Genomic DNA, 27,725 nt, shown 5'->3' with positions numbered 1-27,725 from the left:
TGATTAGTGTTTTCTCTCTTTGTTCTTGACCAATCTTGATAGGGGTTTTATCAATTTTAGTGTCTTTTTGAAGAATCAACTTTAGTGTTGTTGATTTTCTTTATTATACATTTATAACCTTTTACACTAGTTTCTATTTTTATCTTGATTCTTCTACTTCTGTTGAGTTTGAGTTGCTTTTCAAAAAAACTCATCTTGAGATACACAAATTATAAGATGGGTACGTAGGTTATTGATTTTTAAACTCTTTTCTGATACATGAAAGCTATCATTTTCCCTCAAAGTTTGGCTTAGATGCATTTCACAAGTTTTTTGCTGTTGTTGTGGCTATTTTCCCCCTAAATGTTTATATTTTTATTTTGAAAAAATTTTAAATCCACAGAAAAATGGAAAGAATGCCCATTTACCCTTCACTTAGGTTCACCAATTGTTAATATTTCACCTTGTTTTCTTTTTCTCACTCCATGTATTATCTATTTATCTATTTTTATTAATTTTTAAAATCTTTATTAATTTTTGAGAGAGAGAGAGAAACAGAGTGCGAGCAGGGGAGGGGCAGAGTGAGAGGGAGACACAGAATCTGAAGCAGGCTCCGGACACTGAGCTGTCAGCACAGAGCCCGATGTGGGGCTTGAACTCACGAACCGCAAGATCGTGACCTGCGCCGAAGTAGGATGCCCAAATGACTGAACCATCCAGGTGCCCCAATCTATCTATATGTTTTTAAAAGTAAGTTGCTTTAATCATGGCACTTTATCCCTAACTACTTAAGTATATATCTACTAAGAATAAGATATTCTCCTATATAACACTGATACCATTATCACGCTCAAGAAAATTTGATACCTCATCCAGTTCAAATTTTCCCAGTTGATCCAATAATTCTATCATCTATTTTCTTTCTTCCCTCCTATCTATCATCTATCATCTATCTTCTACTTATTTATTTCTTTACATCCAGTATCCAATCAGTGATTATCATGTTTCTTTAGTCTTCTTTAATCTAGAACTTCCCCCTGCTTCTTTATTTTTATTTTATTTATTTATTTATTTTAGAGGAGAGAGTGTGTGAGTGGGGGAGAGGGGTTGGGGTGGGGGGAGAGAGAGAGAGAGACAGGAGGGGGGAGAAAAATCTTAAGCAGGTTCCACACTTATGAAGCCTGATGCGGGGCTTTATCTCACAACCCTGGGATCATGATCTGAGCCAAAATCAAGAGTTGGTCACTCAACCAAATGAGCCACCCAGGTGCCCCTTCTTTGCCTCTTTAAAAGAAATGAACAAACAATTGATCTTCTATGATATTAACGTTTTTAAGGAAGCCAGTCCAGTTGTATCACAGTCTTGTTTCACAATCTTGGTTTGTCTAGTATTGTCTATTGTCTATTATTTCTTTCTTTTAATCTTTAAAAATTTTTTGATATTTATTTTTGAGGGGGGGGGAGGGGCAGAGAGAGAGAAGAGGATACAGAAGATCCGAAGTGGGTTCTGTGCTGACAGCAGAGACCCCCAATGCAGGCCTCGAGCTCATGAGTCATGAGATCATGATCTGAGCTGAAGTCGGATGCTTAACTGATTGAGCCACCCAGGCGCTCCTCTAATTATTTCTTCATGATCAGATCCAGGTTAAACACAAAGGATCTCCTATCATTGGTGATGCTAAGTTGGATCACATCATAAAAGTGGTATCTTCCAGATCTCTCCACTGTAAGGGGTAGTTCCCTATTAAATAAGTAACATATGGTTTGATACTTTGAGACCAGGCGAGTATCCTTTTATTAAACAACACTTGACCCCATGTTTTAGCATCTATTTTGGTCCTTGTCTGAATAAATAAATTTGTGTTGCAAAAAGGTGATTTCTAAACCTGTCATTTCTTCAACATTCATTAGCTGGCATTCTTTTATAAAGGAGATCCCCTCTTACCCAACCTAGATGTTCTTGAGTATCATTATTGACTCAAGGATTGTCTTTTTAATGACTTTTTTAATTAAAAACTTTTTTTCCAATGTTTATTTATTTTTGAAAGAGAGAGAGAGAGAGCAAGTGGGGGAGGGGCAGAGAGAAGGAGACACAGAATCCAAAGCAGGCTGATGGCTCTGAGCTGTCAGCACAGAGCCCGACGTGGGGCTCCAACCAGGAGCCATGAGATCATGACCTGAGCCAAAGTCGGACGCCTACCTGACTGAGCCACCCAGGCACCCCTCAAGGGTTGTCTTAATTCAATATGTTATAATCCAACATTGTTATTGTTTTTGATGCCCAAACTGTTACAGATTTGACCAAAGAGAGCCCCTCTAAGCCAGCAACTATGTTCTTTTACACAAATCCATTAGTCTTAGAAAATTTTCTTGACTTCTAGCCCAAAATGTTCCAGGATCTGCTTGTATATCCCCTCAGCCAGATCTGAAATCAGGAATTAGTAGATTATGGTATTTCAGAAACCAAGATTTAAGTGCTAGGAGTGTTCACTGATATAGGGAAGCCATTGCTTCTATGATGTGTCAATGCATAGAACCAGAAGAAACATACAAATGTCATGAGTCTGTACTGAGACCTCCAGTTCAGATCCACCATGATAGGCTTCTTCTCATTTTCCTCTCATCTGTGTGTCTCCTCTACCATGGTAAAAGAAGTTCCCATCAAATATATTTACTTACTCATTCTATCCCCAAGTACTCACAAAATAGTCTCCAAGTTAATTCAATAGTGTCACTCAATGAATCTAAGTAAAGTTTGAGATCTCTTTGCATGGTTTTGTTGTTGTTGTATTTGTCTTTAGCATATATCCCACAAAAGATGTATGGTACAATTAAATTTTTTTCCTATGTGATTATCAGTTCAATATACGTTAGCTTAATTTTTTTTCAGTTCATATTCAATGTTAGGGTTTCCTTTTTCATCCTTTTTGTTTTAATTTTATTTTTGAATACAAGTCAAAACTATGTAAAAAGATATCCTCAAAGATCTCATTCACCTTACCTTCATTCTGTTCCTATTCAGTCTTTTAGAGGGAATCATTTTCATTTGTCTCTGATTTATTTTTCCTGTTTTTTTTTTAATTTATATATCTCCTTCTCATTTTCTTTTTCTTTTTTTGCTATTATGTCTGGTTTGTTTATTTGTTTGTTTGTTTGTTTTTGCAAAACAAGAAAATATATCACTTACTTTCTCTTTTTGGCATAGCTTTTACTTTTTTTTTTTTACTTTTTTTTTTTTAATGTTTATTTATTTTTGAGACAGAGAGAGACAGAGCATGAACGGGGGAGGATCAGAGAGAGGGAGACACAGAATCTGAAACAGGCTCCAGGCTCTGAGCTGTCAGCACAGAGCCCGATGCGGGGCTCGAACTCACAGACCGCGAGATCGTGACCTGAGCCGAAGTCGGCCGCTTAACCGACTGAGCCACCCAGGCGCCCCTGGCATAGCTTTTAATATCAAGAGGCTTGTATTTTTGCTCTAATGGTTATTATATTTCTGTTGGTATCTTTATTGTATGTTATATATTATATGTAATTACAATATTAGATATATAAATATGATACTTGTAGTTCTCCTACTTTTTTGGGGATATTCTCTATTTGCTCCTCTGATGGTTAAACTAGGCTATGGTGCCCAGTAATTTGGTCAAATATTAGTCTAGATGTTGCTCTCAAGGTATTTTATAGATGTGATTAACATTTCATTCAGTTGACTTTAAAACAGATCATCCCGAAACCTGGGTGGGCCATGGCCAATCAGTTGAAGACCGGAACTACAAAAACAGGTTTCTGGGAAAAGAATCTGTAACATAAAAATCCTGAGTTTCCATCCCTCTGACCTGCCCTGCAGATTTTGAACTTGCCAGCCTCTGCAATAACATGAACCGATTCCTCAAAATAAAAATCTTTATGTCTATCCTACTGGACTGATAGAATTCCCCACCATGGGTAATACTGAAATTACCTGGAAACCTCTTCTTCCCCCTGTTTTTTATCTCTCCCAAGATAGGATCTGAAGGGATATGGGATATCTTCTTACTCTTAGTTAATACCTATCATTCTATCAAACCTTATTCTATTTCTTATACAGCTTCTTTCTTCTCACTCCCATCTTCCTTTTTGTATCCACACAATAGGCCTCACCATCCATAACAGCTTTAGCTGTTTCTACCACTTTTTTAGCTAATTTTCTCTCTTCCCACCAAATGAGTTTTCTGTCCACAGAATCATTAAAAGGAAATTTTTCATTGGTTCATTTAACCCATCTACGCATCCAACTTCATGTGTAAGAACACAGGCACATTTACTTTTATCAATACTGGGGTGGTCTGTAAACCAACGAGTATTTTTTTAATGTTTATTTATTTTTGAGAGAGAGAGAAAGGGAGAGAGAGAGAGAGGGGAGGAGGAGAGGGGCAGAGAGAGAGGGGGACAGAAGATTCCAAGTAGGCTTTGTGCTGACAGCCAAGAGCCTGATGCGGGGCTCAAACTCACCAACTATGAGATCATGGCCTGAGCTATAAAGTCAGGCGCTTAACCAACTGAGCCATCCAGATGCCTCCAAAGAGTTTTTTCTTTTAAATTGTCATTTGACTGGCCCATAAGTAAAAGACAACAGTCATGTCCTCAAAACCATATCTCCAATCCATTTTTTATGGTTGTGCTGTACCTACATCTTCAGAACCAGAGCCATTAAGTTGCTGTACTAATTCCATTACAACCATCATTTTTAGTTTTAGGTCTACATGTAAATATATATTTAATTCTTACTCCCACTCATGTCCAAGTCTTTCCAGTTATTTTGGTTCTGAGGTATGCTTTTTATTAGATTCTTCAGGAAGGGTTCTTGGGGAAAATATTCACTGAGTTCTTGCATGTTTATTTTTTTTTTCTTCCAAGTCTTTATTTAGATTCAAGTCAGTTAACATATGGTATAATGCTGGTCTCAGGAGTAGAATTTAAGGATTCATAACTTACATATACCGCCTAGTGCTCACTACAAGTGCCCTCCTTAACGTCTATCACTCATTTAGCTCCCCCCCCCACCTTTCCTCCAGCAATGCTCAGTTTGTTCTCTATAATTGAGTCTCATGGTCTGCCTCCCTCTCTGTTTTTATCTTATTTTATTTTTCCTTCCCTTCTCCTATGTTCATCTGTTTTGCTTCTTAAATTCCACATATGAATGAAATCATATGATCTTTGTCTTTTTCTTTAAAAAAATTTTTTTTTAACGTTTATTTATTTTTGAGAGACAGAGAGAGACAACATGAGCAGGGGAAGGGCAGAGAGAGAGGGAGAGACAGAATCTGAAGCAGGTTCCAGGCTCTGAGCTGTCAGCACAGAGCCCGACGCAGGACTCGAACTCACGAACCATGAGATCATGACCTGAGCCGAAGTGGACGCTTAACTGACTAAGCCACCCAGGCACCCGGTTTTTGTCTTTTTCTGACTGACTTATTTTGCTTAGCATAATACACTCTAGTTCCACCTATGTCGTTGCAAATGACAAGATTTCATTCTTTTTGATCACCAAGTAATATTTCCATTGTGTGTATATATACACCACATCATCTTTATCCATTCATCAGGGCTTTATTCATTCATTGGGCTCTTTCCATAATTTGGCTATTGCTGATAGTGCTGCTATAAACATTTTTGTTGTCTGATTGCTGAGGCTAGGACTTCCAGTACTATCTTGAACAACAGTGGTGACAGTGGACATCCGTGCTGTAGTCCTGACCTTGGGGAAAAAGCTCTCAGTTTTTCCCCCTTGAGGACGATATTAGCTGTGGGTCTTTCATATATGGCCTTCATGATGTTGAGGTATGTTCCATCTATTCCTACTTTTTTGAGGGTTTTTATCAAGATTGGATGCTGTATTTTGTCGAAAGCTTTTTCTTCATCTATTGAGGGGATAATGTGGTTCTTATCCTTTCTTGTACTAATGTGGTGTGTCACATTGGTTGATCTGTGAATATTGAACTACCGCTACAGCCCAGGAATAAACCCCACTTGATCATGGTGAATAATTCTTTTAATGTACTGTTGGAGTCAATCTGCTAGTATCTTGCTGAGAATTTTTGCATTCGTGTTCATTGGGGATATTGGTCTATAATTCTCCTTGTCTGGTCCTTGTCATTATAATTGGTCCTTGTCTGGTTTTGGAATCAAGCTAATGAAGTTTTCCTTCCATTTATATTTTTTAGAACAGTTTCAGAAGAATAGGTATTAATTCTTCTTTAAATGTCTGATAGAATTCCCCTGGGAAGTCATCTGGCCCTGGACACTTGTTTGTTGGGAGACTTTTGATTACTGATTCAGTTTCTTTGCTGATTATGGGTCGGTTCAAATTTCTCTTTCTTCCTGTTTCGGTTTTGGTTGTTTATATGTTTCTAGGAATGTATTCACTTCTTCTCAGATTGCCCAATTTGTTTATATATAATTGCTCATAATATTCTAATTGTATTTCTGTGGTGTTGATTGTGATCTCTCTTCTTAAATTTTGTGATTTTATTTATTTGGGTCCTTTCTCTTCAACTTAAGTCTGGCTAGGAGTTTATCAATTTTGCTAATTCTTTCTTTCCTTCCTTCTTTCTTTCTTTTGTTTTATTTTTTTTAATGTTTATTTAGTTTTTGAGAGAGACAGAGCACTAGTGGTGGAGGGGCAGAGAGAGAGGGAGACACAGAATTGGAAGCAGGCTCCAGGCTCTGAGCTGCCAGCACAGAGCCCGACACAGGGCTCAAACCCATAAACCGTGAGATCATGACCTGAGCTGAAGCTGGACACTCAACTGACTGAGCCACCCAGACACCCCACTAATTCTTTCAAAGAATCAGCTCCTAGTTTCAATCTGTTCTGTTTCTTTTTATTTCTATATCATTTATTTCTGCTCTAATCTTTATTATTTCCTTCTTCTGCTGGTTTTAGGCTTGATTTGCTGTTCTTTTTCCAGTTCCTTAGATGTAAGACTAGGTTGTGTATTTTAGACATTTCTTGCTTCTTGATGAAGACCTGTATTGCTGCACACTTCCCTCTTATGACCACCTTTGCTGTGTCCCAAGGTTTTAGAATGTTGTATTTTCATTTTCATTTTCTTCTATGTATTTTCAAATTTCTTCTTTAATTTCCTGGTTAACCCATTCATTCTTTAGTAGGATGTTCTTTAACCTCCATGTATTTGTGGTCTTTCTAAATTTTTTCTTGTGGTTGACTTCAAGTTTCATAGCATTGTAATCTGAAAATATGCATGGTATGCACTGGTTGAGACTTGATTTGTAACCCAGTATGTGATCTATTTTGGAGAATGTTCCGTGTGCACTCAAAAAGAATGTGTATTCTGCTGCTTTAGGATGAAATTCTCTAAATATATCTGTTAAGTCCATCTGGTCCAGTGTGTCATTCAAAGCCATTGTTTCCTTGTTGAACTGCTGCTTAGATATATCTATTGCTATAAGTGGGGTTTTAAAGTCCCCTACTATTATTGCATTATTATCAATGAGTTTCTTTAAGTTTCTTATTAATTGATTTATATACTTGGCTTCTTCCAAATTGGGGGCATAAATATTCATGATTGTTAGCTCTTCTTATTGGATAGACCCCTTTACTGTGATATAATCTCTTTTTGCAGTCTTTGTTTTAAAATCTAGTTTGTCTGATATAAGTAGGCGACTCTAGCTTTCTTTTGATGTCCATTAGCATAATAAATGGTTCTCCATCCCCTCCCTTTCTATATGGAGGTGACTTTGGGTCTAAAATGAGTCTTTTGTAAGCAACATATCAATGGGGCTTGTTTTTTTAATACATTCTGATACCCTATGTCTTGATTGGAGCATTTAGTCTATTTACATTTAGAGTAATTGTTGATATATATTAATTTAGTGCCATTGTATTACCTATAAAGTAATAGTTCCTGTAGATTGTCTCTGTTCCCTTCTAGTCTTTGTCGATTTGGTCTCTCTTTCCCACTGAAAGGGTCCCCTTTAATATTTCTTGCAGGGCTGGTTTAGCGGTCATGAACTCCTTTAGGTTTTGCTTGTCTTGGAAACTCCTTACTCTCCTTCTATTCTGAGTAACAACCTTGCTGGATAAAGTATTCTTGGCTGCCTATTTTTCCCACTTAGCACATTTAACATGTAACGCCACTCCCTTCTGGCCTGTCAAGTCTGTGGACAGGTCTGCTGCAAACCTTATGTATCTGCCCTTTTAGGTTAAGGACCTTTTGTCCTTAGCTTTCAGAATTCTCTTTGTCAAGTTTCACTGTGATATGTCTTGGTGTTGGCATGCTTTTGTTGATTTTGAGGGGAGTTTTCTGTGCCTCTTGGACTTGAATGCCTGTTTCTTTCCCCAGACTAGGGAAGTTCTCAGCTATAATTTGTTCAAATAAACCTTCTGTCACTTTTTCCTGCTCTTCTGGGACTCTTATGATAGGGATATTATTGTGCTTTATAGAATCACTGAATTCCCTAAGTCTATATTTGTGATCTAATAGTGTGATCTAATAACAGTGTTTTTTCCCTCTTCTTTTCAGATTCATTATTTCCCATAGTTTAATCTTTTATATCACCTATCCATTCCTCTGCTTCTTCCATCCTCATTGTGAGGATCCAGTCAATTTTACATCTCAGTTACAGCATTTTTTAATTGGGCCTGACTAGTTTTTAGGTCTTTTGTCTCTGCAGCAAGAGTTTCTCTGGTGTCTTCTATGCTTTCAAGCCCAGATAGTATTCTTATGATTGTAGTTCTAAATTCTTGTTCAGGTATATTGCTTATATCTGTTTTGAGTAAGTCCCTGGCTGTGGTTTCTTTTTTCTTTCTTTTGGGGAGAATTTCTCCTTCTTGTCATTTTGTCTAGCTTTTTGCCTTTTGTGTGTTATGAAAACTTGTTATTTTTCCTGTTCTTGAGAGTAATGCTCTATAAGAAGAGGTCATACACTGTCCAGGAACTGCCATGTCAGGAAGTGTTTCTGGTGTATGCTGTGTGCACTCTGCTGTTGTGATTTGTCTGCTCTTTTCTCCACATCAGCCCTCTGCAGAGCTCTTCCTTGGTTGCAGTGGGGAGTGTTTGGACCTTTGACTAGGTGTGCTTTGATTTGTTAAAATAAACCTGTTTTTTTTTTGAAAGACTGTTCCAAAAAAAGAGAAAGGAAAAGGAACAAAAAACCCAAACAAGCAAACAAACAGACCAAAAACTATATGCCTGATTCCAAATTAAAAAAGGAAGGAAGGAAGGAAGGAAGGAAGGAAGGAAGGAAGGAAGGAAGAAAAAAGCCTGGTCCTATTTCCATCAGAACTGAAGCTGATGCTCTGGAGCACTCTATGATCAGTAGACTTGGTGCATGTGTGGGGCTTGTGTTGGTCCTCTTGAGGAGAGGCCCACTGTGCTGGCTCAGTCAGACCTGCCCTAGTGAAGGTGCACCTGCAGGGCACAGCAGGGTGGGTTTTGGTGTAAGCAGCTCCAGCCTCCACTGGGAGTGTTCTGTTGCTTGCTGAAGTCCAACAGTGCTGGTGGGTGAGGGAAGATGGCATCACTCTGCTCTCTTATCGCAGGGTAGAGAAGCTGGTGTCCACGCTGTTCAGGTAGCCCTCACAGACAAGTGAACAATCTCCCCTCCTGTGTTCCAGGCTTCCTTCAGATCTCCCAGTGAAACCCAGGGGATCCCTACACCATGCTGTCCATTCCTGGGCTTCTGCCTTCCTTCTCCACAGGAGCACCACTGCCTGCCCAGATCTACTCCATTGAATGGCGCAGACTTCTAAATGCTCAGATTTTGAGCTCCACTGTTTGCAAAAACTTCCGATAATCAGTTCCTCTTGATTCTCCAGTCAATGGTTTCAGGGAAGAAGTATTTTTCTTGTGTGGGCCTGATGTGCTGTTCTCTCTTCCCTTCTCTCCTCTCCACGAAAGGGGCTCCCTTCTCACCTCGGCACCATGGCTTTTCTCTCCCCCAGTTCATATCTCAGCATCTTGTACCTGTCACGTTCTCTCCCTCTAATTGGGCAGGTTGTTCTCTTAATCCTCAGATTGATTTCATAGGTGTTCAAAATGATTTGATGTTAATCTAGCTGTGTTTGAGGGATGAGGCAAGCCTGGGGTCCCCCTACTACTCTGCCATCTTAACTCTCTCCCTCTTGCACGTTTGTAACAGTTTGTGGCCTTTGTAGGTGATGGTCAGTTTAGATGGATATAAAATCTTTGGTTCACGTTTTCTTTCCTTGAATGTGTTGATTATAACACTTCACCATCCCTGGAACAAAGCATTGGTGTTGAAAAGTCTGATGACAATCTTTCTTTCTCTTCTAGAAGAGTCTTTTTATCTATATTCCCAAATAATTATTAATTGTTATTAAAGTCCAAAAGGTTTATTAGAATATATCTCAGTGTTGGCTATTCTGAATTGATTTTCCCACATAGTGGAGTGTCTTTTTTAATACAGAGTAAATTTTGTGGGTTTTTTTTCCTTTTAAATTATGAAAGTTATCTTGAATTATAGTATTTATTACTTATTCTGTCCCATAGATTTGGCTTTCTGCTTTGGGACTCCTATTATGTTTGTGTTTGATCTTCTTTGCCTGTCTTTTGTATTTTAAAATCTCTTTTTCATTTCTTTTTGATTTAAAAATTTCTCCCCTTTTTATCTTCTCTTTCTTTTTAAAAAATGTTTATTTTTGAAAGAGAGAGAGAGAGAACACAAGAAGGGGAGGGGCAGAGAGAGAGGGAGAGAGAGAATCTCAAGCAGGCTCCATGCTGCCAGAGCAGAGCCTGACATGGGGCTCGAACCCATGAACTGTGAGATCATGACCTGAGCTGAAATCAAGTGTCAGACACTCAACCAACTGAGCCACCCAGGTGCCCCATCTTTTAAAAAAACTTTTAATGTTTATTTACTTTGAGAGAGAGAGAGGGAGAGAAAAAGAGAGAGAGAGAGAGAGAGAGAGAGAGAGAGAGAGAAAGAGAGAGAATGAGCAAGTGGGGAGAGGCAGAGAGGGGAGAGAAAAATCTCAAGCAGGTTCCACACTGTCAGTGCAGAGCCTGATGCGGGGCTCCATCCCACAAACTGTGAGATCATGATCTGAGCTGAAATTGAGTCAGATGCTTAACCAAATGAGCCACCCAAGTGACCCTCATCTTCTCTTTCTTTTAAGGAACCTCTGTAGGCATTTGCCCTGTGTTTGTGCTTAGCCTTCATTTCAGGGAATTTTTTCTTTTATGTTTTATTCTTTCTTGAGTTCTATAATTTTGTTTTTTAAGTCATCTTTTCTAGTCTCTTCATTTGCAGTTTTTCTAATTCTGATGTATGCTGTCCCTTCGTTGCTTCTATAACTCTTTTAATTTATTTTGGCGCATTTTGAAATATTAAGTTGCCATTTACATCTGCTTTGTAGGCTCGTCTTTTTAGCATGCCTCCATGGATCATTATGCTGTTACTTATTATCTTTTTTTCTTATAACAATTCTGTATGGGGTATGACTTCAACATGTTTTATTATCCATGGTAAAGCAAAATGAATTTTCCTGTACTTTTAGGCTGGAAGGCAGGTCAAACTAGCTTTTATTACTTCATAGCTCTTGAATTCCTTCTGCTGTTTTCACAAAATGATTGGAAAAATATATGTGGTCTCCTACTTATTGACAATTGTTTTCTCTTTCTTTTGCCTCTGTGGTTCCTGTCCTGTTCAATTTGCTTCTACTACAGTAGCCTCTCATCAGGGCAGGGCTCTCTGCCCTGGAGGAGGGTGTTGGTTTATTCATTTTGAGAGTTCTAGGACCCAGAACTCTTTAGCACCATGTCTTCTCTTGGTTACCTTTCACTCACCCATAAGCTGGAGACTGCCTAGCACAATCTGTAACACTCATCTGAGTGAAGGTTTTCACATTGATCTCTTCCCTCTGAGACCCTGTGGGGGATGTGGAAGTTCTTCAGACCCATTGCCTTCCCTTTCCTTCCTCCCATATGATGGCTGATAACCCAAGTTCTGATGTATAGTATTTTCACTGCACTTGGTTTGAAACACTTTCTAATCTCCGTTGTAATGTCTTCTTTGTTCTGTGAGCTGTTTAATAGTGTTTTTCTTGGTTTCCAAATATGTGGGGATTTTCTAAGTCATTTGTATGATTTCAGTTCTTTGAAACTTGTGAGGTTTGCTTTAAGGTTCAGAATATAATCTGTTTATATAAATATTCTATGTGTTCTTGAATGTGTATTCAACTGCATGATTTCTGAGTACATCACTTTGTATGTGTCAGTTTAGTCATTTTATTACAGTGGTGTCATTCAAATCGTCTACAGCCTTACAGATTTTTATCCTACTTATTCTATAAGTTTCTGACCTGCCTCCCACCCTAAAAGTTTCTACCATGTATATTTGTCTCTTTCTTTTTGTTCTGCCAATTTTTGCTTTGCATTTTTAAACTAAGTGTACATGCATTCAGATTCTTATGTCTTCATGTTGAATTGAGCTTTTATAATAATAATGTATCCCTATTATCTCAAATAATATCTATCTTCTTAAAATCTACTTTGTCCAGGGGCACCTGGGTGGCTCAGTCGGTTAAGCGTCCGACTTCAGCTCAGGTCATGATCTCGCGGTCCGTGAGTTCGAGCCCCGCGTCAGGCTCTGGGCTGATGGCTCAGAGCCTGGAGCCTGCTTCCGATTCTGTGTCTCCCTCTCTCTCTGCCCCTCCCCCGTTTATGCTCTGTCTCTCTCTGTCCCAAAAATAAGTAAACGTTAAAAAAAAATTTTTAAAAATCTACTTTGTCTGAAATGAATATAGTTATAAATGTTAGCGTTTGCATGATTTTTTTTGTTTTATCCCAATGCCTTTTAATCTATTTTCTATATGTTCTATAGTTTTCCCCCTCTGTACTTAGATTTGGATATTTTGTTTGTTTGTTTGTTTTAATATTTTTTTAACGTTTATTTATTTTTGAGACAGAGAGAGACAGAGCATGAACAGGGGAGGGTCAGAGAGAGGGAGACACAGAATCTGAAACAGGCTCCAGGCTCTGAGCTGTCAGCACAGAGCCCAACGCGGGGCTCGAACTCATGGACCGCAAGATCATGACCTGAGCCAAAGTTGGCCGCTTAACCGACTGAGCCACCCAGGTGTCCCAGATTTGGATATTTTGTATTGAATTAATCTTTTTTAAAAATTTGTGTCCAACCTGTTGCTAATTTACTATTAGCATTGAGCTCCTAATTCCATGTATTATAGTTGCCAGTTCTCTGGTGAAATTCTTAATCTTGTTTTTTATACCCTTCAATGTACTGTGGTCTGACAGTTTCATAATCTGGAGATCCCATGGGTCTTTCTTCATTGTTTGTGCTTTCTCTTGGGCTTTGTTTATGCTGTCTTACTGCCTTGTTTGCTTGGCTATTTTAAATTTAGCATTTGGGGAATGTGTTAAAAATTATTAAAAATAATTTTTAGAAATAATCTGAGGCCCAGGATATCATCTTAATCCAGTTTGATTAACAGTAAGGACTTGAAGCTTGGGCCACTGGGCTCGTCAAGGTTGACCCATTTCTCGTTTTACTTCCAGAGCAAGGACCCATCTCCAAGTGTGATTCACCAGCATACCCAACCCCCAGCCACACTAGGGTGTCAAAAGCATTGTGTGGCTTCTTGGCCACTTCTTCCAGGACCAGCAAACATCTTTCTCTCTCTAGGCTCCTCTTTCTCTAGGCCTGTATTTCTTCCCAGCTTGTGATGTCTTTAAGCAGATGTTTTCTATTTGTCTGGATTTTCTAGTTGTCTGTAGGAAGTTTGGTCTGAATTATTTAGTTTCCTGTTGTGGGGATGTCTGAGTTACATTTTGACAAGTAATTTTGTTAAATATGTAGGGGTGGAGGGGAGGCAGAGGCAGGGGACCAAGTAAGAGATGTTGCAATAGCCCAGGTGAGAGATGCTGGTAGCTTGGATCTGGGGATGAAAGAAAGTGAACAATCATGAAGGACTCCAGCGTTCATGGCCAGCACAAAGGTGTGAATGGTTGTGTCCTTTCGAAGATAGTGAAGGTAGGAAGGGAGCCATTTGGCGGGACAAGAGGTGGTAGGAAAATGCAGTTTAGGTCATGTTAAGAGTGAAATGCCTCAAATAAAAACTTAAGAAACAAACAAAACAAACAAAAAAGGGTGAAATGCCTCTTAGACACCCAGAGGAGGTATCTTGTGGATGACTGTGGATGTGACTGGAGCTTAGGGGAGAGGACTGAGCTGGAGATAAAATTTAAGGATCATCAGGGTGGAGGTTGCGATTTAAGCTCTGAGCCTAGATCAGCTCGTCTGGGAGGAGATATAGTGCACAAGGATGGAGGACTGAGCCTGATGCCTTCAGCAATGTGAGGTCAGGGAGGTGGGGGGAAAACCAGAGCATGGTGGTGATGGTGGTGGTGGTGGGAAGGTGTCTTCTGGAAGGTGAGTATAGAAAGCACTTCCAGAGTCAGGAAGCAATGGGTCAGGTGAGATGAGGTTTTTGTAATGGGAATTAAAAAAAAAAAAAAAAAAGGTTTTAGAGTTTGTCTTTTGTTTTTGCTTATGGTGTTTTCTTCTTACTAAGCATTTGTGTTTCTCTGTGTCTGGATGTGACTGTATTTTATGTGTCCCTTTCCCATTCCAAGATTGCAGATGTCCATGTGGTAGCCATGTGTGCCCATGTGTGAGCCCAGAGAAAGGACTCAGAGAAGGGTGTGAGCCCAGAGTGGAGTGGTCAGGCTGAGATGCCTGAGCTGAGGGAGGGTGCTGGGGTCAGAGGTCCAATGTGGTGGAGGAGGGGAACCAGGTCCACTCCCTCTTTGGGCCTTGGTTTCCCCATCCGTAACTGGTTTAAATGCTTGCTTCCTTGAAGTACTGGAGAGGATTCCTGGGTGTTCAGGAAGAGGCAGCCCCCAGTGAACTATACAGGGCTGTACCCTAAGGACAGGGTCATTTCCTTGACACAGGCCAGTCTGACCAGCACCTTGGAGCTTAAGGGCCCACCCCTGGGTGGCCATGGACAGATGTGGAGACTAAGGCCAGAGAGCATTCCCATAGACACTGGGGCCCTAGGAGGGGGCTGGGGAACCCAAGCCCCTGGTGGCAGGGCAAGAACCTGGGGTCACCTGAAAAAGTCCAGTCTTAAAGGGGTTGGGGCCCGTGTGCCCCCAGCGAGATGGGGAGGGGGGGCTTCCCAGGCTGGGCTCCTGGACTGCTGGGAGGGACTGGAGGTCTGGCTCAGGCAAATGAGCCAGGGCTGCTGGAAGGGCCTAGGGAATCATGACAGCAAAATCTTCTTGCAAACTGAGAAGTTCCTTATATATGTCAAGGGGCATTGTAAATGGTATGACAATTTGCCATCTGTAGAGGGCTGTGGACCTGTGAGCAGCTGGACTTGAGGGGGCAGCCCAGTGTGGTCTCTGACCTAACCCAGGGTTTGGTGGCAGCAGAAGGTCACCTACCTGTCACCATTCCCTAGTAAATGCCAACCGAGTAAGCCCATGTTGGGAGGCTGGGGCAGGGGAGCCAAGCCTCTTACTGTATGCCGTATCCCCAGAGCCATCCTCCAGCAACATGGCTCACCTGTGGATGCCGCCATTGCGGCTCTGGTCTGCACCGGAGTCGTCAACCCTCAGAGCATGGGGTTGGGCGGAGGGGTCATCTTCACCATCTATAACGCCACCACAGGTGAGTCCGCATGGGGAACCCCGTGGGGAGGATGGGCTTGTCCACAAGTGCTAACAGTGAGGTGCTTGTAAACATCCCCAGCGTTTGCTGAGCTGTCCTGCCCACCCATGCCCCTTCCTGGGTCCTCTTGGTGCCCCTGCCCTTCCCCCCAGCTTGTCTTTGTGAAGACTTCACGGCCATCTCAAATCTTAGCACTGTCAGGGAGGAGGAATTTCCTTTGCCCTTCAAGGTCCTTCTGGCCGGATCAAGAATTAAATTGACCTGAGAGAAATTAATAGGACAAAATCAAATTTAATTTCTGGGGAATCCACACAGACACGGAAATTCCAAAGACAGGCAAAAAGAGCTAAGGAGAAGGGGTAAGGGTCTGGGACTTCAAAAGGAAGGAGTGCAATTCACAGGAAGATAAAGAAGCGTAAATATTTGCTAAACAAATGTGTGTGGGGAGGGGGGAGGTCCTGGGAAACAATGAGACACAGAAGACTTTGACCAAACAGGCCTTGCAAGGTCCCCGTCTACCTACCCTACCTAGTTCATATCCTAATATAGTTGTCTGTGGTGATAGCTGTCCTCCTGGAGCTGGTCGGTCCTCTGTGTAAATTCTTTCAGGCAGTAGTGGAGGGGGAGGTTAAAAGCTTTTCTGGATTCTGCTGGGTTTTAATTGCTTTTAACTCACAATCTTCATGCCAAAGTGGCCCATCTTTGGGAAGCCTGCTCTTGGCCCCTACAGCACAGAGGCTAGTTCATGGTACAAAGAGAGAAAGTGAGGCCTAGAGTAGGGCCAGGGCTGTGGCGGGGCAGGGAGGGGGGGTGGTTTGTGTGGGATGAGGCCTGGCAGCTACAGGAGTGCCCCTGAGCACTCACATGCTCTGCCCCAACTCCAGGGAAGGTGGAAGTCATCAATGCCAGGGAGACGGTGCCTGCCAGCTATGTCCCCCGTCTGCTGGACCAGTGTGAGCAGGCCCAGCCACTGGGCACAGGTGAAGCCCTTGGAGGGACCACAGGCTCCCACCCCATCAGGCCACTGGGGCTGACCAAAACACTCCCCTGAAGGGGCGTCTTGGACAGGCTCTGACACCCTGGTACCAGGAGATAGCAGCTAGCTATGGAGGTCCTGACCTGCCCCCATGGAGGTCCTGACCTGCTGGAGTTGGGGGAGGGGCTCTCTGAATAGGGGGTGGTGATCTAAGCATAGGAACCAGCCTAGCGAAGGCTTGGAGGGTTCAGTGGAGACGGGGTGGTGGGTGGGGTGGGGGTTTCTGGAGCCAGTTTGTGCTGGGCCCTGAAGGAAGGCACTGGGGAGCCATGGGGGTTTGAGCAGAGAGGGTCATGGTCAGGTGTGGGCTCCAGAAAGCTCATTCTGGCTGCCACACCAAGGGGTCCAAGCTGGAGGGGCAAGGGTGGGGGTGGTGGAGAACCCCTGGGGAAAGCTACAGGGCTGAGGCCAAGGTGGGGGCAGCCTGGGGGCAGGGACACGATGCCACTTGCCTCGTAGGGGCCCAGTGGATTGGAGTGCCCGGGGAACTCCGTGGCTATGCTGAGGCCCACCGTCGCCACGGCCACCTGCCATGGGCACAGCTGTTCTGGCCCACCATCTCCCTGCTCCGAGGGGACTACCGCATGCCCTTTACCCTCAGTCAGTTCCTGCAGAGTGACTTCCTACGGCCTTCCCTGTACATGACTTCTCTGAGGTGAGCACTTCCCCAGGGAGCCCCAGGGCTCCTGCTCATCTCCTGGGTTCAGGCTCTGGCCCGTCTTTGCCTGGCTCCTACCCCGGTTCTACCTCAGAGCCTCCTCAAACTGGAGGGTTGACCCTATGGTGGTATCGGGGGCCTGAAGGCCAGGAAAGTCAGTACTTTGCGGTTTCAGACTTTCAGGCTCCATGTGGCAGAACCTAATCCGAGTGGCTCAGGCCATATCCACGTGATGGGACTCCAGGGTGTGGATTTGGGCTCTGCCACCGTCCTCTGGCCCCTCTGGGCTGGCAGGAGGGCTTTGGCCACCCCCCTTGCCCACCTTACCAGTCCGCTGACCATGTCTTCCCGGGGGTGTCCCAGGCCCGACTAGGGCGCATACACTCCTTAGGCCAGGGTGACGGTGAGGTGAGAGGCCTCAGCCCCACCCAGTCTTAAAGAAACCATCTCCCCTGATGTCTACACCAGGCCCTCGGACCCCAGACCAGGACTGCCTCCCTGTAGGGTCTCAAAGAACCCACAAGAGCCCCCACAGGAGTGTGGCTGCCTTCCAGGACCCGGCCCCACCCTGAGTCTGCCCCCAATTCCCCAGGCAGCTCTTTTTCAATGGGACAGAACCTCTGAAGGCTCAGGACCCATTCCCATGGCCCGCGTTGGCTGCCACCCTGGAAACCGTGGCCACAGAAGGTGCAGAGGTCTTCTACACAGGGACGCTGGGCCGGACACTGCTGGAGGACATTGCCAATCAAGGTCAGCTGTGCTGAGTTCCCAGCGCCCACAGCTCTGCCTGAGAAGGAGCTGGCTCTGGATGCTAGGAGTGAAGGCAGGCCCTTCCCTAATCCTTGCCGGAGTGTGGACCGCTCCCAGGATTTGGAGAGGCCATGTATCCAGGCCTGCCCGCTGCTGGCCTCCAGGACCCCGTGGTCAGAGTCCTTGAGGAGCAGAGCTCCCAGAAATTAGGGCCAACAGAGGGGAGTTAGTGGTGGCCACAGTGGGCTCCTGGGCCTGGAGCTGTCCACCACCTTCACAGTCTGTCAGAGGCCACCTTGCCTCTCTCACCTTCCCCTTTTCTCCCCACCAACCTGCCTGCCTTCGGCCTCTGTCCACCCATCCCTTGCCTGGCTCTAGGGCCCAGCCCTGACGCCGCTGCCCACAGACCTTCCATCACCCCTAGGGCTCTAGAAGCCTAGGGGATGGGGGAAGCCCCACCATGTGACCTGGGATCCGTGGCTGTCACTCTGCCTCAGTTTTCCCATCTGTACATGGAGTCTTTTCTGTCTCATCTCAGGTAGCCAGCTGACCCTGCAGGACCTGGCAGAGTTCCAGCCGGAGGTAGTGGATGCCCTGGCAGTGCCCCTGGAGGACTACACCCTATACTCACCGCCACCACCCGCAGGGGGTGCGATTCTCAGCTTCATCCTCAACGTGCTCAAAGGTAAGAAAGACTCTCAGCCCTCCCACCCAGAGTCCTGCCCCCATTGGGAACTCCAAGCCCAGCGGTAGCTCTGGGCAGCCTTCCTTTTCCAGCTCAGCCTCCTCCTCAGACACCAAAGATGGGGCTGTGGAAACAGGCAAGATGCTGTGCTCTAGAGCCTCTGGAGCAGTCCACACTCGGGGCTTTGCTGAAGGGTCTGACACCATCCACCCAGTGAGTCCCAGGTGATCCAGTCCCAGGGCACAGGAGCAGGTGGGCGGTGCAGGGGGTGAGCTGCCCGGCCCGTGTGTGCATCCGGGGCTGAGGCCTGGACTGTGAGATGGTGAAAGGGGGTCCTCGCAGTGTCCAGGGGTTGGAGCTGCCCGAGGCTGACTATCTCAGTTCCCTTGGCTGCCATAACAGATTACCGCAAACTTGTGGCTTAAAGCAACAGAAATCCACTCTCTCATAGTTCTGGAGGCCAGACGTCCAAAATCAAGGTGTCAGCTGAGCCATGGCTCCTCTGGGGACTCTGAGAGACAATCTGTTCTTTGTCTCCTCCAGCTTTTGGTGGCTGCCAGCACTCCCAGGCTGCGGCGACATCTTCCCAGTCTCTGCCTCCCGCTCACAGGGCCTCCTCCTCTTCTCTGTGTCTGTTTTATAAGATTACATTTAATTGTGTGATTACATTTAGAGCTCACCCGGATAATCCAGGATAATCTGCTCTTTTCAAGATCCTTAACTTAATCACACATTTTGCCATATAAGGTAAAATTCACTCTTTTGCCATATAAGGTACTATTCACAGGTTCTGGGGATCAGGACATGGACAAATCTTTTTTGAGGGGGGCCAACATTCCACCCGCTACACGGGGTCATCCGTATCTGCACCCCTCCCCTTCCCAGGGTTCAACTTCTCCTCTGAGTCGGTGGCCAGGCCCGAGGGGAGAGTGAACTTGTACCATCACCTTGTGGAGACGCTCAAGTTTGCCGGCGGACAGAGGTGGCGACTGTGGGACCCTCGTAGCCACCCGGATATCCAGGTGAGATGGCCTGTGGCTGGTGGAGAGCCCCGTCCCAGCCCCAGGGCTCAGCGTGAAGGGAAGGCCAGGCTGTTCCTAGACCCCAAGAGTCTGGCTGGGTGAGATTGGAGGGAGATGTATGAGGTTTTAGGACAGGACAGCCTGGCAGTGGCCCAGGGCAGGGAGGGTGAGGAGGTCTGCGGACTAGAAGGGGCCCAGAGTGGCAGGTGTGAGAGAGGCAGTGATGGCTCCATATCTCAGAGGGCCCGGAGGATGAGCAGCGTCTGGTGGGAGCCTGGGCTCAAGGGGGGTGCACGGGAGAGGGCCTCCAAAGGAGACCCTCTTCTCTGTGGGCCTACCTGGCACCTTACTGTTCCTACCATCTGCCCGGCCACCCCAGAACGCCTCCCAGGACCTGCTGGGAGAGGCTTTGGCCCAGCACATCCAGCAGCAGATCGACGCTCGGGGTGACCATCATCTCAGCCACTACAGCCTGGCCGGGGCCTGGGGCCACGGGATGGGCACAGCGCACGTTTCTGTGCTGGGGGAGGATGGCAGTGCTGTGGCAGCCACGAGCACCATCAACACGCCGTATGTTCCTGCCTGTCCCCAGGCCCTGCTCCTTTGCTCCCTCAGCTTGTTTTACGGGCCCCCTAGTCTCCCCTTGCTTGTGTCCATGGGGCAGTACCTTGCTTTTCCCTTTGCTTCTTCTTCTCTGTCAGAGGGGCCACACACCTCTGTCATTTCTGGCTGAAAGGCTGCGGATGGGTGGCCCTGAACCACGACCCGCTTGGGAATGAGCTTTACCCAGAAGGATGCCCTAACTGGGGGGCACAGGCGGATCCTTGGGGGGCAGTGCCAGGGAGAGATGGCAGCTCCAGCATGCTAGAAGGCTGCCACTAAAATGAGGGACTCCTGGAAAGCGGTGCTCGACAGCTTTGCTGGTGTGGGAGACTGGCGCCCACAGCCCGAGCCCAGGCTCTGCCTCTGTCTGCAGCTTTGGAGCAATGCTGTACTCGCCACGCACGGGCATCCTCCTCAACAATGAGCTTCTGGACCTATGCTGGAGGCGCTCACCGGACTCCAGAGTCACCCCACTACCTGGTGAGACTGAGGACCCCACTGGCAAGAAAAGGGAAGGCAGGCAGGCTGGGCGATGCAATTTGGCCCCTGGGCCAGCCCCGCTGCCTTGCCCAGCCCCTGTTTGCACGGCGGTGAATGGAGACAGAAATGGAGGGGTGGTCTGGAGGGTGCTGGCTGGAAGTGCGGCTGCGGGTGACACCCATCTGGCCTCTAGTTCCCGGCGAGCGACCTCCATCATCCATGGTGCCCTCCATCTTGATCAGTGCAGCTCAGGGGTCAAAGCTGGTGATCGGTGGGGCTGGTGGGGAGCTCATCATCCCTGCTGTGGCTCAGGTGAGTCAGGGAACTCCTGGCTGGAACATCCCCCCTCCCAGGGACAGGGAGGGGTTGGTGTAGGGTGGCTGGTGTCCTCCCTTCCTGTGTTCTTCTTCCCTCCCCCAGGCCATCATAAACAAGCTATGGCTTGGCTTTGACCTGAGGACTGCCATTGAAGCCCCTATCTTGCATGTCAACAGCGAGGGCCATGTGGAATATGAGCCCAACTTCAGCCGGGTAAGGCCACTGTTCCTGACACCGCTAGGACAGATGCCTCAGTGCATGCTGCTCAAAGCCCCTGGTAGGATCTCAGTCGCTGGGTGTCTTAGGATGGGTACACTTCCACTTCCGGGGCCATCGCAGGTTCAGAAGCTCAGTGGGGGAGGCACCAGACCAGTCTTGTGGCCCCCAAGTCAGAAAATAGGGTGTTGTCCATGCTTCTCCCAGGCCAAGTACCTCTGCACCTTGGTTCCTGCTCTATTCTGTTCTCTCCAGAAGCTAGTTTTCCTGGCTGTGGTCTCTCAGACTCCCTCATGGTGATCTGTTTCCTTGTGTGATTTATAGCTTTCATGTGTGAGTTTATTTGTAAGGGTATCATTCCTGTGACAGTCTGCTTAGGGATTTCTTTCTGGGGCATGGGGGTTGCACTGGTGCTGGTTCTTATGGACGTTTCTTGGTTTCCCCCACACAAGCAGGTGCTCAGAGCTAAATTCTGTTGTCCAACTCCCTGCCCCCACTCCTCTGCCCCAACCTTCCTCAGAGTTTTGCTGGGCTGGCAGAAGCCTTCCCTTCACTAAGATCTCATTTAAAAGTCTGGCAGCTTTTCAAGCCTCCAAGTTTCATGCCTGGGGTCAGTTCAGCCAGCTGGGGTTAAAGGTCCTCAAAGCTGCCATTTCTGCGGTGAGCTGCCTCCCATGGCCCTTAGAACACTGAGGACCATAGACAGAGGAACATTTACTCCAAGGGAATATATAGTCCCTGAGAACCTTGGTCTTGGGGGCTGGAGACTAAGGACTCTCAGAGTCCGAGGAGCTCCCTCCCTGTATAGGGTCCTCCCCATGGCAGAAGGACAGTGAGTATGCCCTCAGGGCTCATCTTCTTGGGCCCTCCTCCTTGACCCTTAACTGAGGTTTTCACTCTGTGAACATCAATTCCCTGAGGACCTTGTGCTCTGAGATCTCAGAGAATCCAGCAACCCATAAGGCCAAGATCCTCAGCTCTCTTGGAGAGGTTGAGTGTTGGCTATACCTCCAGGGCCTTCTATGGAGAAAATCCTAGACCCTGGGTGGAAACCTTGAGTCTCCAAGGATTATCATAGCCAAGGCCAGGGACTAAAGGCCAGAAGTGTCCTCCTTCCTGAGGGCCTTGGAGTTTGGCCACTAGATGCTAAGGAACAGAGTCCCTGATGACCACAGGTCCTGTTGTGGCCTCAGCTATGAGGACCTCAGCCTTCAAATCTAAGGACCTTGGGCAATTGGTGCATCAGGCAGAGAAACATAACCCAAGGACATGGTGCTCTGGAGACCTCGCCCTACCACTCTGACATCAGGTTGGAGGCCCCGGTCTTGGGGACTGTAGAACATCAAGGTCTTTGTAAATAGAAGTGACTGGCACCTAGGGTCAGTGGGCTAAGGTCCTTAGTCTGTTGGTCCAAAATGCTAAGTGGAAATGTGGGGCCTGAGTAGCACAGGCCTCTACACTCCAGGATCTGTGTAAAAGTTACAGACTGGTAAATGTGTAAGCGCCATAACCCTAAGGCAAGGTACTCAGTTCTTAGAAACCTACACCTGCCTGGATTTCTGACACGCTCAAATTCCATAGACTCACTGTCTCAGACCTGAGCCACATGCTCTGAGCACCTTACCCTCAGGATCACTAGTGCCTTTAGCCTGGGGGTCAGTGTCCTTGGGCTCATGGATCTTCAGAGAAAACGGTATCTGAAAATTTGAGTCCTTCCTCCAGCTGATTCCTCAACCATTGGGGCCCTAAGCTTTCAGGGCCCGAGGTCCTAAGAAGTTTACCATGTTCTTGGCAACCAGGATCTCTGGTCTTCTCATGTCAGTGTTGAGATAGAAGGTCCTATGTAGCCTGACTGCTGGTGCCAAGATCTTTCCTCTTCTGTGCCCCAGGGCCCCTGGGCACTCCCCACCCCTCAGTTGGGCAGTTCCTATGTATGGAGGAGCTGGGACTCTGAGAAAGGTCCCAAGCTCTGCCTTAAGAAGGCTTTGCTCTCAAGGTCCTCAAAATTAGAGGTCTCGCAGCGTAAGTCCCCATAAGCCATTTCTCTGCCAAAGCCGCTGGATTCCTCAGATGTTGCAGCTAGGCCCCTGGTATCCTCAGATCCAGGACAGAAGTGATCTTGCGTCTCTAGCTCCTTCTGACCTGGGTGACATCCTCCCCACCATGCTCCCTGGAGCCTGGCTTCTCCACTGGGACCTTTGGTGGGAGGTCACAGGCTCCTCGCCCTACGGATGAGGCTGCATTAGCACCCTCACATCCTCGCCGTCACTGGTGCCCAGTCCTGCCTTCCCCGTTGGGGCTGTCAGACCTCTACCCGGGGCCCTGCCCCCTCTGCAGGTGTTGCTAAGCTGCCTTCACCTGTGCACTGGCCTTCTCTCCTCTCCAGGAGGTGCAGAAGGGGCTCCAGGACAGGGGCCACAACCAGACCATGAGGCCCTTTTTCCTGAACGTGGTCCAGGCCGTGTCCCAGGACGGGGCCTGTGTGTATGCAGCAGCGGACCCAAGGAAAGGTGGGGAGGCCTCGGGCTACTGAGGAGACTGCTTCTGGCAGCTGCAATCCGACCCACCGTCAGTGTGTGCTCAGGCTGGCCTTGGCTGTGGGACCCAGCACCCAAGCAAGATCTGGACCCTTCGGCGGAGGGTCAGCCTGGGCTGCAAGAGGTGGGGACAGGCTGGAAGATGGACGACTGTGGGGACTGAGCCCTCTCCCAGAGTCCCATGTGGCCCTGCCCTGGCCCCCCAAGCTTCCCCTAGACCTCTCACTCAGGACCGTGGCCCACTCTCCCTCCCCACCTGCCCCACTCCCCATCTGTATACCCTCTAGTCCAAGATTAAAGAGGAGGGTGGACCTCGGCATGATTTGGGGTGTAGGTATGGGAAGGGACCCTTAGCACACACACAGCTCTTACAGTCCTTCACCACACACCACCGTGAAGGTGTGGAAACCGAGGCCTAGAGACTGGCTGGCCCTGCCCAGGCCACCGCTGCTGGGCCTCTGCAGTGTGCCTGCCTGGGGTCTATCAGTGGGAAGGCAGGGCTGTGGCCTGGGGGCGTCTGCCCCCCAGTCTTGCCAGGCCTTAGGACCATCTCTGGATCTTGTCCCGTGTGCCAGGAAAAGGCTGGATGAAGTAGAACTTGGGACCCCACCTCAGCCCCCAGCCCCCTCCATTGGCCCCATTCTCACCCTCAGCACTGTTGACATTTTTGGTGAAATAGTCTTTGTCGGGGGGCTGTCCCCACATTGTGGGATGTTGAGCAGCATCCCTGGCTTTTGCTCGCTAAACGCAGCAGCACCTGCTACCACCACCACTGGCCAAATCATCCCCAGTTAAGAACTGCTGTTCTGGACCCATTAGCCCCCCACTGCTGAGAAGGGCTTTGCCAGCTGCTGGGTGGGCTGCCTGTCCTGGAGGGGCCTCGCTGGACTGACCTGGGGGGTCTTACCCCACACCGGTTCCTGGGAGCACTTGAGTGTCGCCCAAATGTCCCTCAGGGGCATACCTCCACCTGGCAGGTTCTGGGGATCAGCTCTACCGCTGAGCCACGGCCTCCCACCCTGCTCTGGAGTTTGGCCAAGCAAGGCAGGAGTAGGTACTGTTTCCATGGCTGCTGAGATAAAATACCACGAAGTGCTTTCCAACTACAGAAATCTATGCTCCCATAGGTTAGGAGTCTGAAATCAGATGATGGGGCCGAAAGCAAGGGGAAGGCAGGGACAAGTTCCCTCAGGGGACTCTCAGGAGAACCTTCCTGCCTCTGCCCATTTCTGGTAGCTGCTGGTGTCCCTTGGTGGCCACATCACACTAGGTGCTCCGTCTGTGGGGAGGTCATGTGGCCTTCTCCTCTGCATGTGTGGAAGTCTCCCTCTGCTTTGGGCAGGGCTGGGTGGAGAAGGCACCCTCAGGAAGTGTGTAAAGACACTTGTGGGCATATAGGGCCCATCCAGATACTCCAGAATGCTCTCTTGTCTCAAGATCCTTAACTCAGTCACAAAGGCACTTTTGCCATATAACGTGCTAGGGATCGGGATGGGGACTGTTAGTTGACCACAAACAGGGAGAGAGGGCTGGATGGGGCAAGTCTCTGATCTGAGCCTGACTGGGAGGACAGAGGGGGGTATTCTGGCAGACTCTAAGAGAAAGGACCTCGGGGCCCGTTCACTGCTGCACCCAGGCAGCCTGGGGGCCGCAACTCCTCCTAGAGTCTGACTTTGGGAGGGAGTGGGAAGAAGGCTTTAGGGAAGGGCGGCTATGGCTCAGGAGTCAGGGGTGCAGAAAAAGTGGGCTCAGACAAGCAGGAGTGGGGGCGTTTCTGACCTAGTGGGATCCAGAGGCTGGCCTTGGCCACCATCCCGATGGCTCTAGCACATCATTCACTGAACTTCACAGCCAGAAAGGATGACGGAGCTTCTCTTCTCTACACTGCTTTTGAGGCTTAACAAAAGTCCCAGGCCCGGCTCTCATGGGCCCAATGGGTCTCTCCCTGAGGCTCAGTTACCACACATGAGCTGATGGGTCCCCATCCTAGCTCTGTCTCAGGTTTCTGGGTCATCAGACCCCATACCCACACACCAGCCAGGGCCACAGGTACCTTGGACTCAACACACCAAACTGGAAGCCAGCTCTGAGGCAACCGGAAGCTCTCTGTTGTCTACCTCTCCCCCTCCAGTCACCCAGTTTCCTCTCTCCGACTGCGTGGCTCAGCCCTGCCTCCATTTCCTTATCCTTCTCCACCTCCTTGCTGCTGCTACTGCCTCTATCTGCTCCCCACTCAGACAATGATGGGCCTTGGAAGATGCATACCTGATCTTGCCACGAGGCAGCATGGATTCCTCCTTGTTCCTGCTGCTCCTGGAGGAAGTCTGCTCTTTTCCCTCCCTGCTCCTCCCACCCTCAGGGACTTGCCCAGCCCCTGCTCACATCCCACCTACCAGTAATGCCAGGTAGCCACCCCGTTCCCAGCCCAGCAAGGGACTCTTACTGCTGGCTCTTTACACATCTTGTTACACAGGAGAAATCGAAACCAGGGTTGGGGTCCCTGGGTGGCTCAGTCGGCTAAGCATCCGACTCTTGATTTCGGCTTAGGTCATGATCTCACGGTTTCGTGAGTTCAACCCTACGAGGGCTCTGCTCTGCCAGCACAGAGCCTACTTGGGATTCTCCCTCTCTCTCTGCCCCTCCCCTGCTCACGCTTTCTCTGTCTCTCTCAAAATAAATAAATAAACTTTCAAAAAAAAAAAAGAAAGAAAGAAACCAGGGCTGCAGTATCTTCAAAATAACATTGGCAGAGTACAGATGAGCCCCTAGAGCCTATAGCTAATGCAGGATCAAAGGAAAATTCATTGCCTTAAACAGTTGCATTAATAATAAGAATCAAAATGAATAAAGCATCTAAGTGAAATTTAGTGCAGGAACAATCAGAACAATCAGGAAAGCAAGAGGAGAGGTTCAGTAACAACTGAAGGAGAGACTGATAAATTTGAAATCAGAAAAACAGGTCAGAAAATGTTATTCAACTGCCTACAGTATAAATGAAAGAAGTGTGAATACACAAAAGAAGAAATGGCAATGGGGAAATTAGCTAAGATATAGAGAAAGTTAAAAGTATAAAAGACCTGGGGCGCCTGGGTGGGCCAGTCAGTTAAGCATCTGCCTTTGGCTCGGATCATGATCTTGTGGTTTGTGAGTTCAAGCCCTGAGTTGGGCTCTATGCTGACAACTCAGAGCCTGGAGCCTGTTTCAGATTCTCGTCTCCCTCTCTCTCTGCCCCTCCTCAGCTCGTGCTCTGTCTCTCTCTAAAAAATAAATATTTTTTTTAAAAAAGTATAAAAGATCACTCACCTTCGTCCAAATAAAGCTGGCAACTTTGATAAAATAAATTACTTTCTAGGACAACGTAAGTAGGGGTGCCATATGTGGGACATACTCATACTGAAAATATTGTTGCTTATCTGAAATTCACATTTAATTGAACCTCCTATACTTTTATCTGCTAAATCTGGCAACCTTAAATTTCAATGACAAACATCCAAGAAGGGGCAAAGATCTAGATGTGTCAATGATCATTGAAAAAATTAAGAACATTGCAGGAACACTAGCCTACCTCAAACACCCTTCTAGAAAGTACCTCAGGTGAAGTGTGTCCTGCCACTAAGGCCAGAGACCTGTCCTGCCAGTTAAGCTTCCACAATGAGGAGCAAGAAGGAAAATGTCCACATTCACTTTATGATGCCAGCAAAGCACTGACCTCAAACCTGCCAAAGCAAGCCACAGGCCAATTGTGTTTATGAAACTCAATCCCAAGTTCCTAAAGAAAGTA

The 27,725-nt window shown here is 47.0% G+C and overlaps 1 protein-coding gene across 1 annotated transcript in view; it reads left to right on the top strand.

Moving 5' to 3' along the window:
- The window catches only part of GGT5 (gamma-glutamyltransferase 5), a 30,631-nt gene extending 6,046 nt beyond the window's left edge, over positions 1 to 24,585 (top strand). Inside the window, exons 2-12 of the mRNA XM_042911133.1 lie at positions 15,509 to 15,639; positions 16,524 to 16,619; positions 17,135 to 17,330; positions 17,926 to 18,083; positions 18,622 to 18,768; positions 19,654 to 19,790; positions 20,170 to 20,360; positions 20,767 to 20,873; positions 21,067 to 21,185; positions 21,294 to 21,404; positions 23,794 to 24,585. Coding sequence (XP_042767067.1) covers positions 15,509 to 15,639; positions 16,524 to 16,619; positions 17,135 to 17,330; positions 17,926 to 18,083; positions 18,622 to 18,768; positions 19,654 to 19,790; positions 20,170 to 20,360; positions 20,767 to 20,873; positions 21,067 to 21,185; positions 21,294 to 21,404; positions 23,794 to 23,940 — 1,540 coding nt within the window. The 3' untranslated portion in view covers positions 23,941 to 24,585. The remainder of the gene's footprint in view (positions 1 to 15,508; positions 15,640 to 16,523; positions 16,620 to 17,134; positions 17,331 to 17,925; positions 18,084 to 18,621; positions 18,769 to 19,653; positions 19,791 to 20,169; positions 20,361 to 20,766; positions 20,874 to 21,066; positions 21,186 to 21,293; positions 21,405 to 23,793) is intronic.
- Positions 24,586 to 27,725: the final 3,140 nt, after the last annotated feature.

Source organism: Panthera leo, chromosome D3, assembly GCF_018350215.1.
Source record: "Panthera leo isolate Ple1 chromosome D3, P.leo_Ple1_pat1.1, whole genome shotgun sequence".
Classification (NCBI taxonomy): domain Eukaryota; kingdom Metazoa; phylum Chordata; class Mammalia; order Carnivora; family Felidae; genus Panthera; species Panthera leo.
Note: the sequence above shows the minus strand (reverse complement) of the source record. Positions and strands in the feature narration are given on the sequence as shown.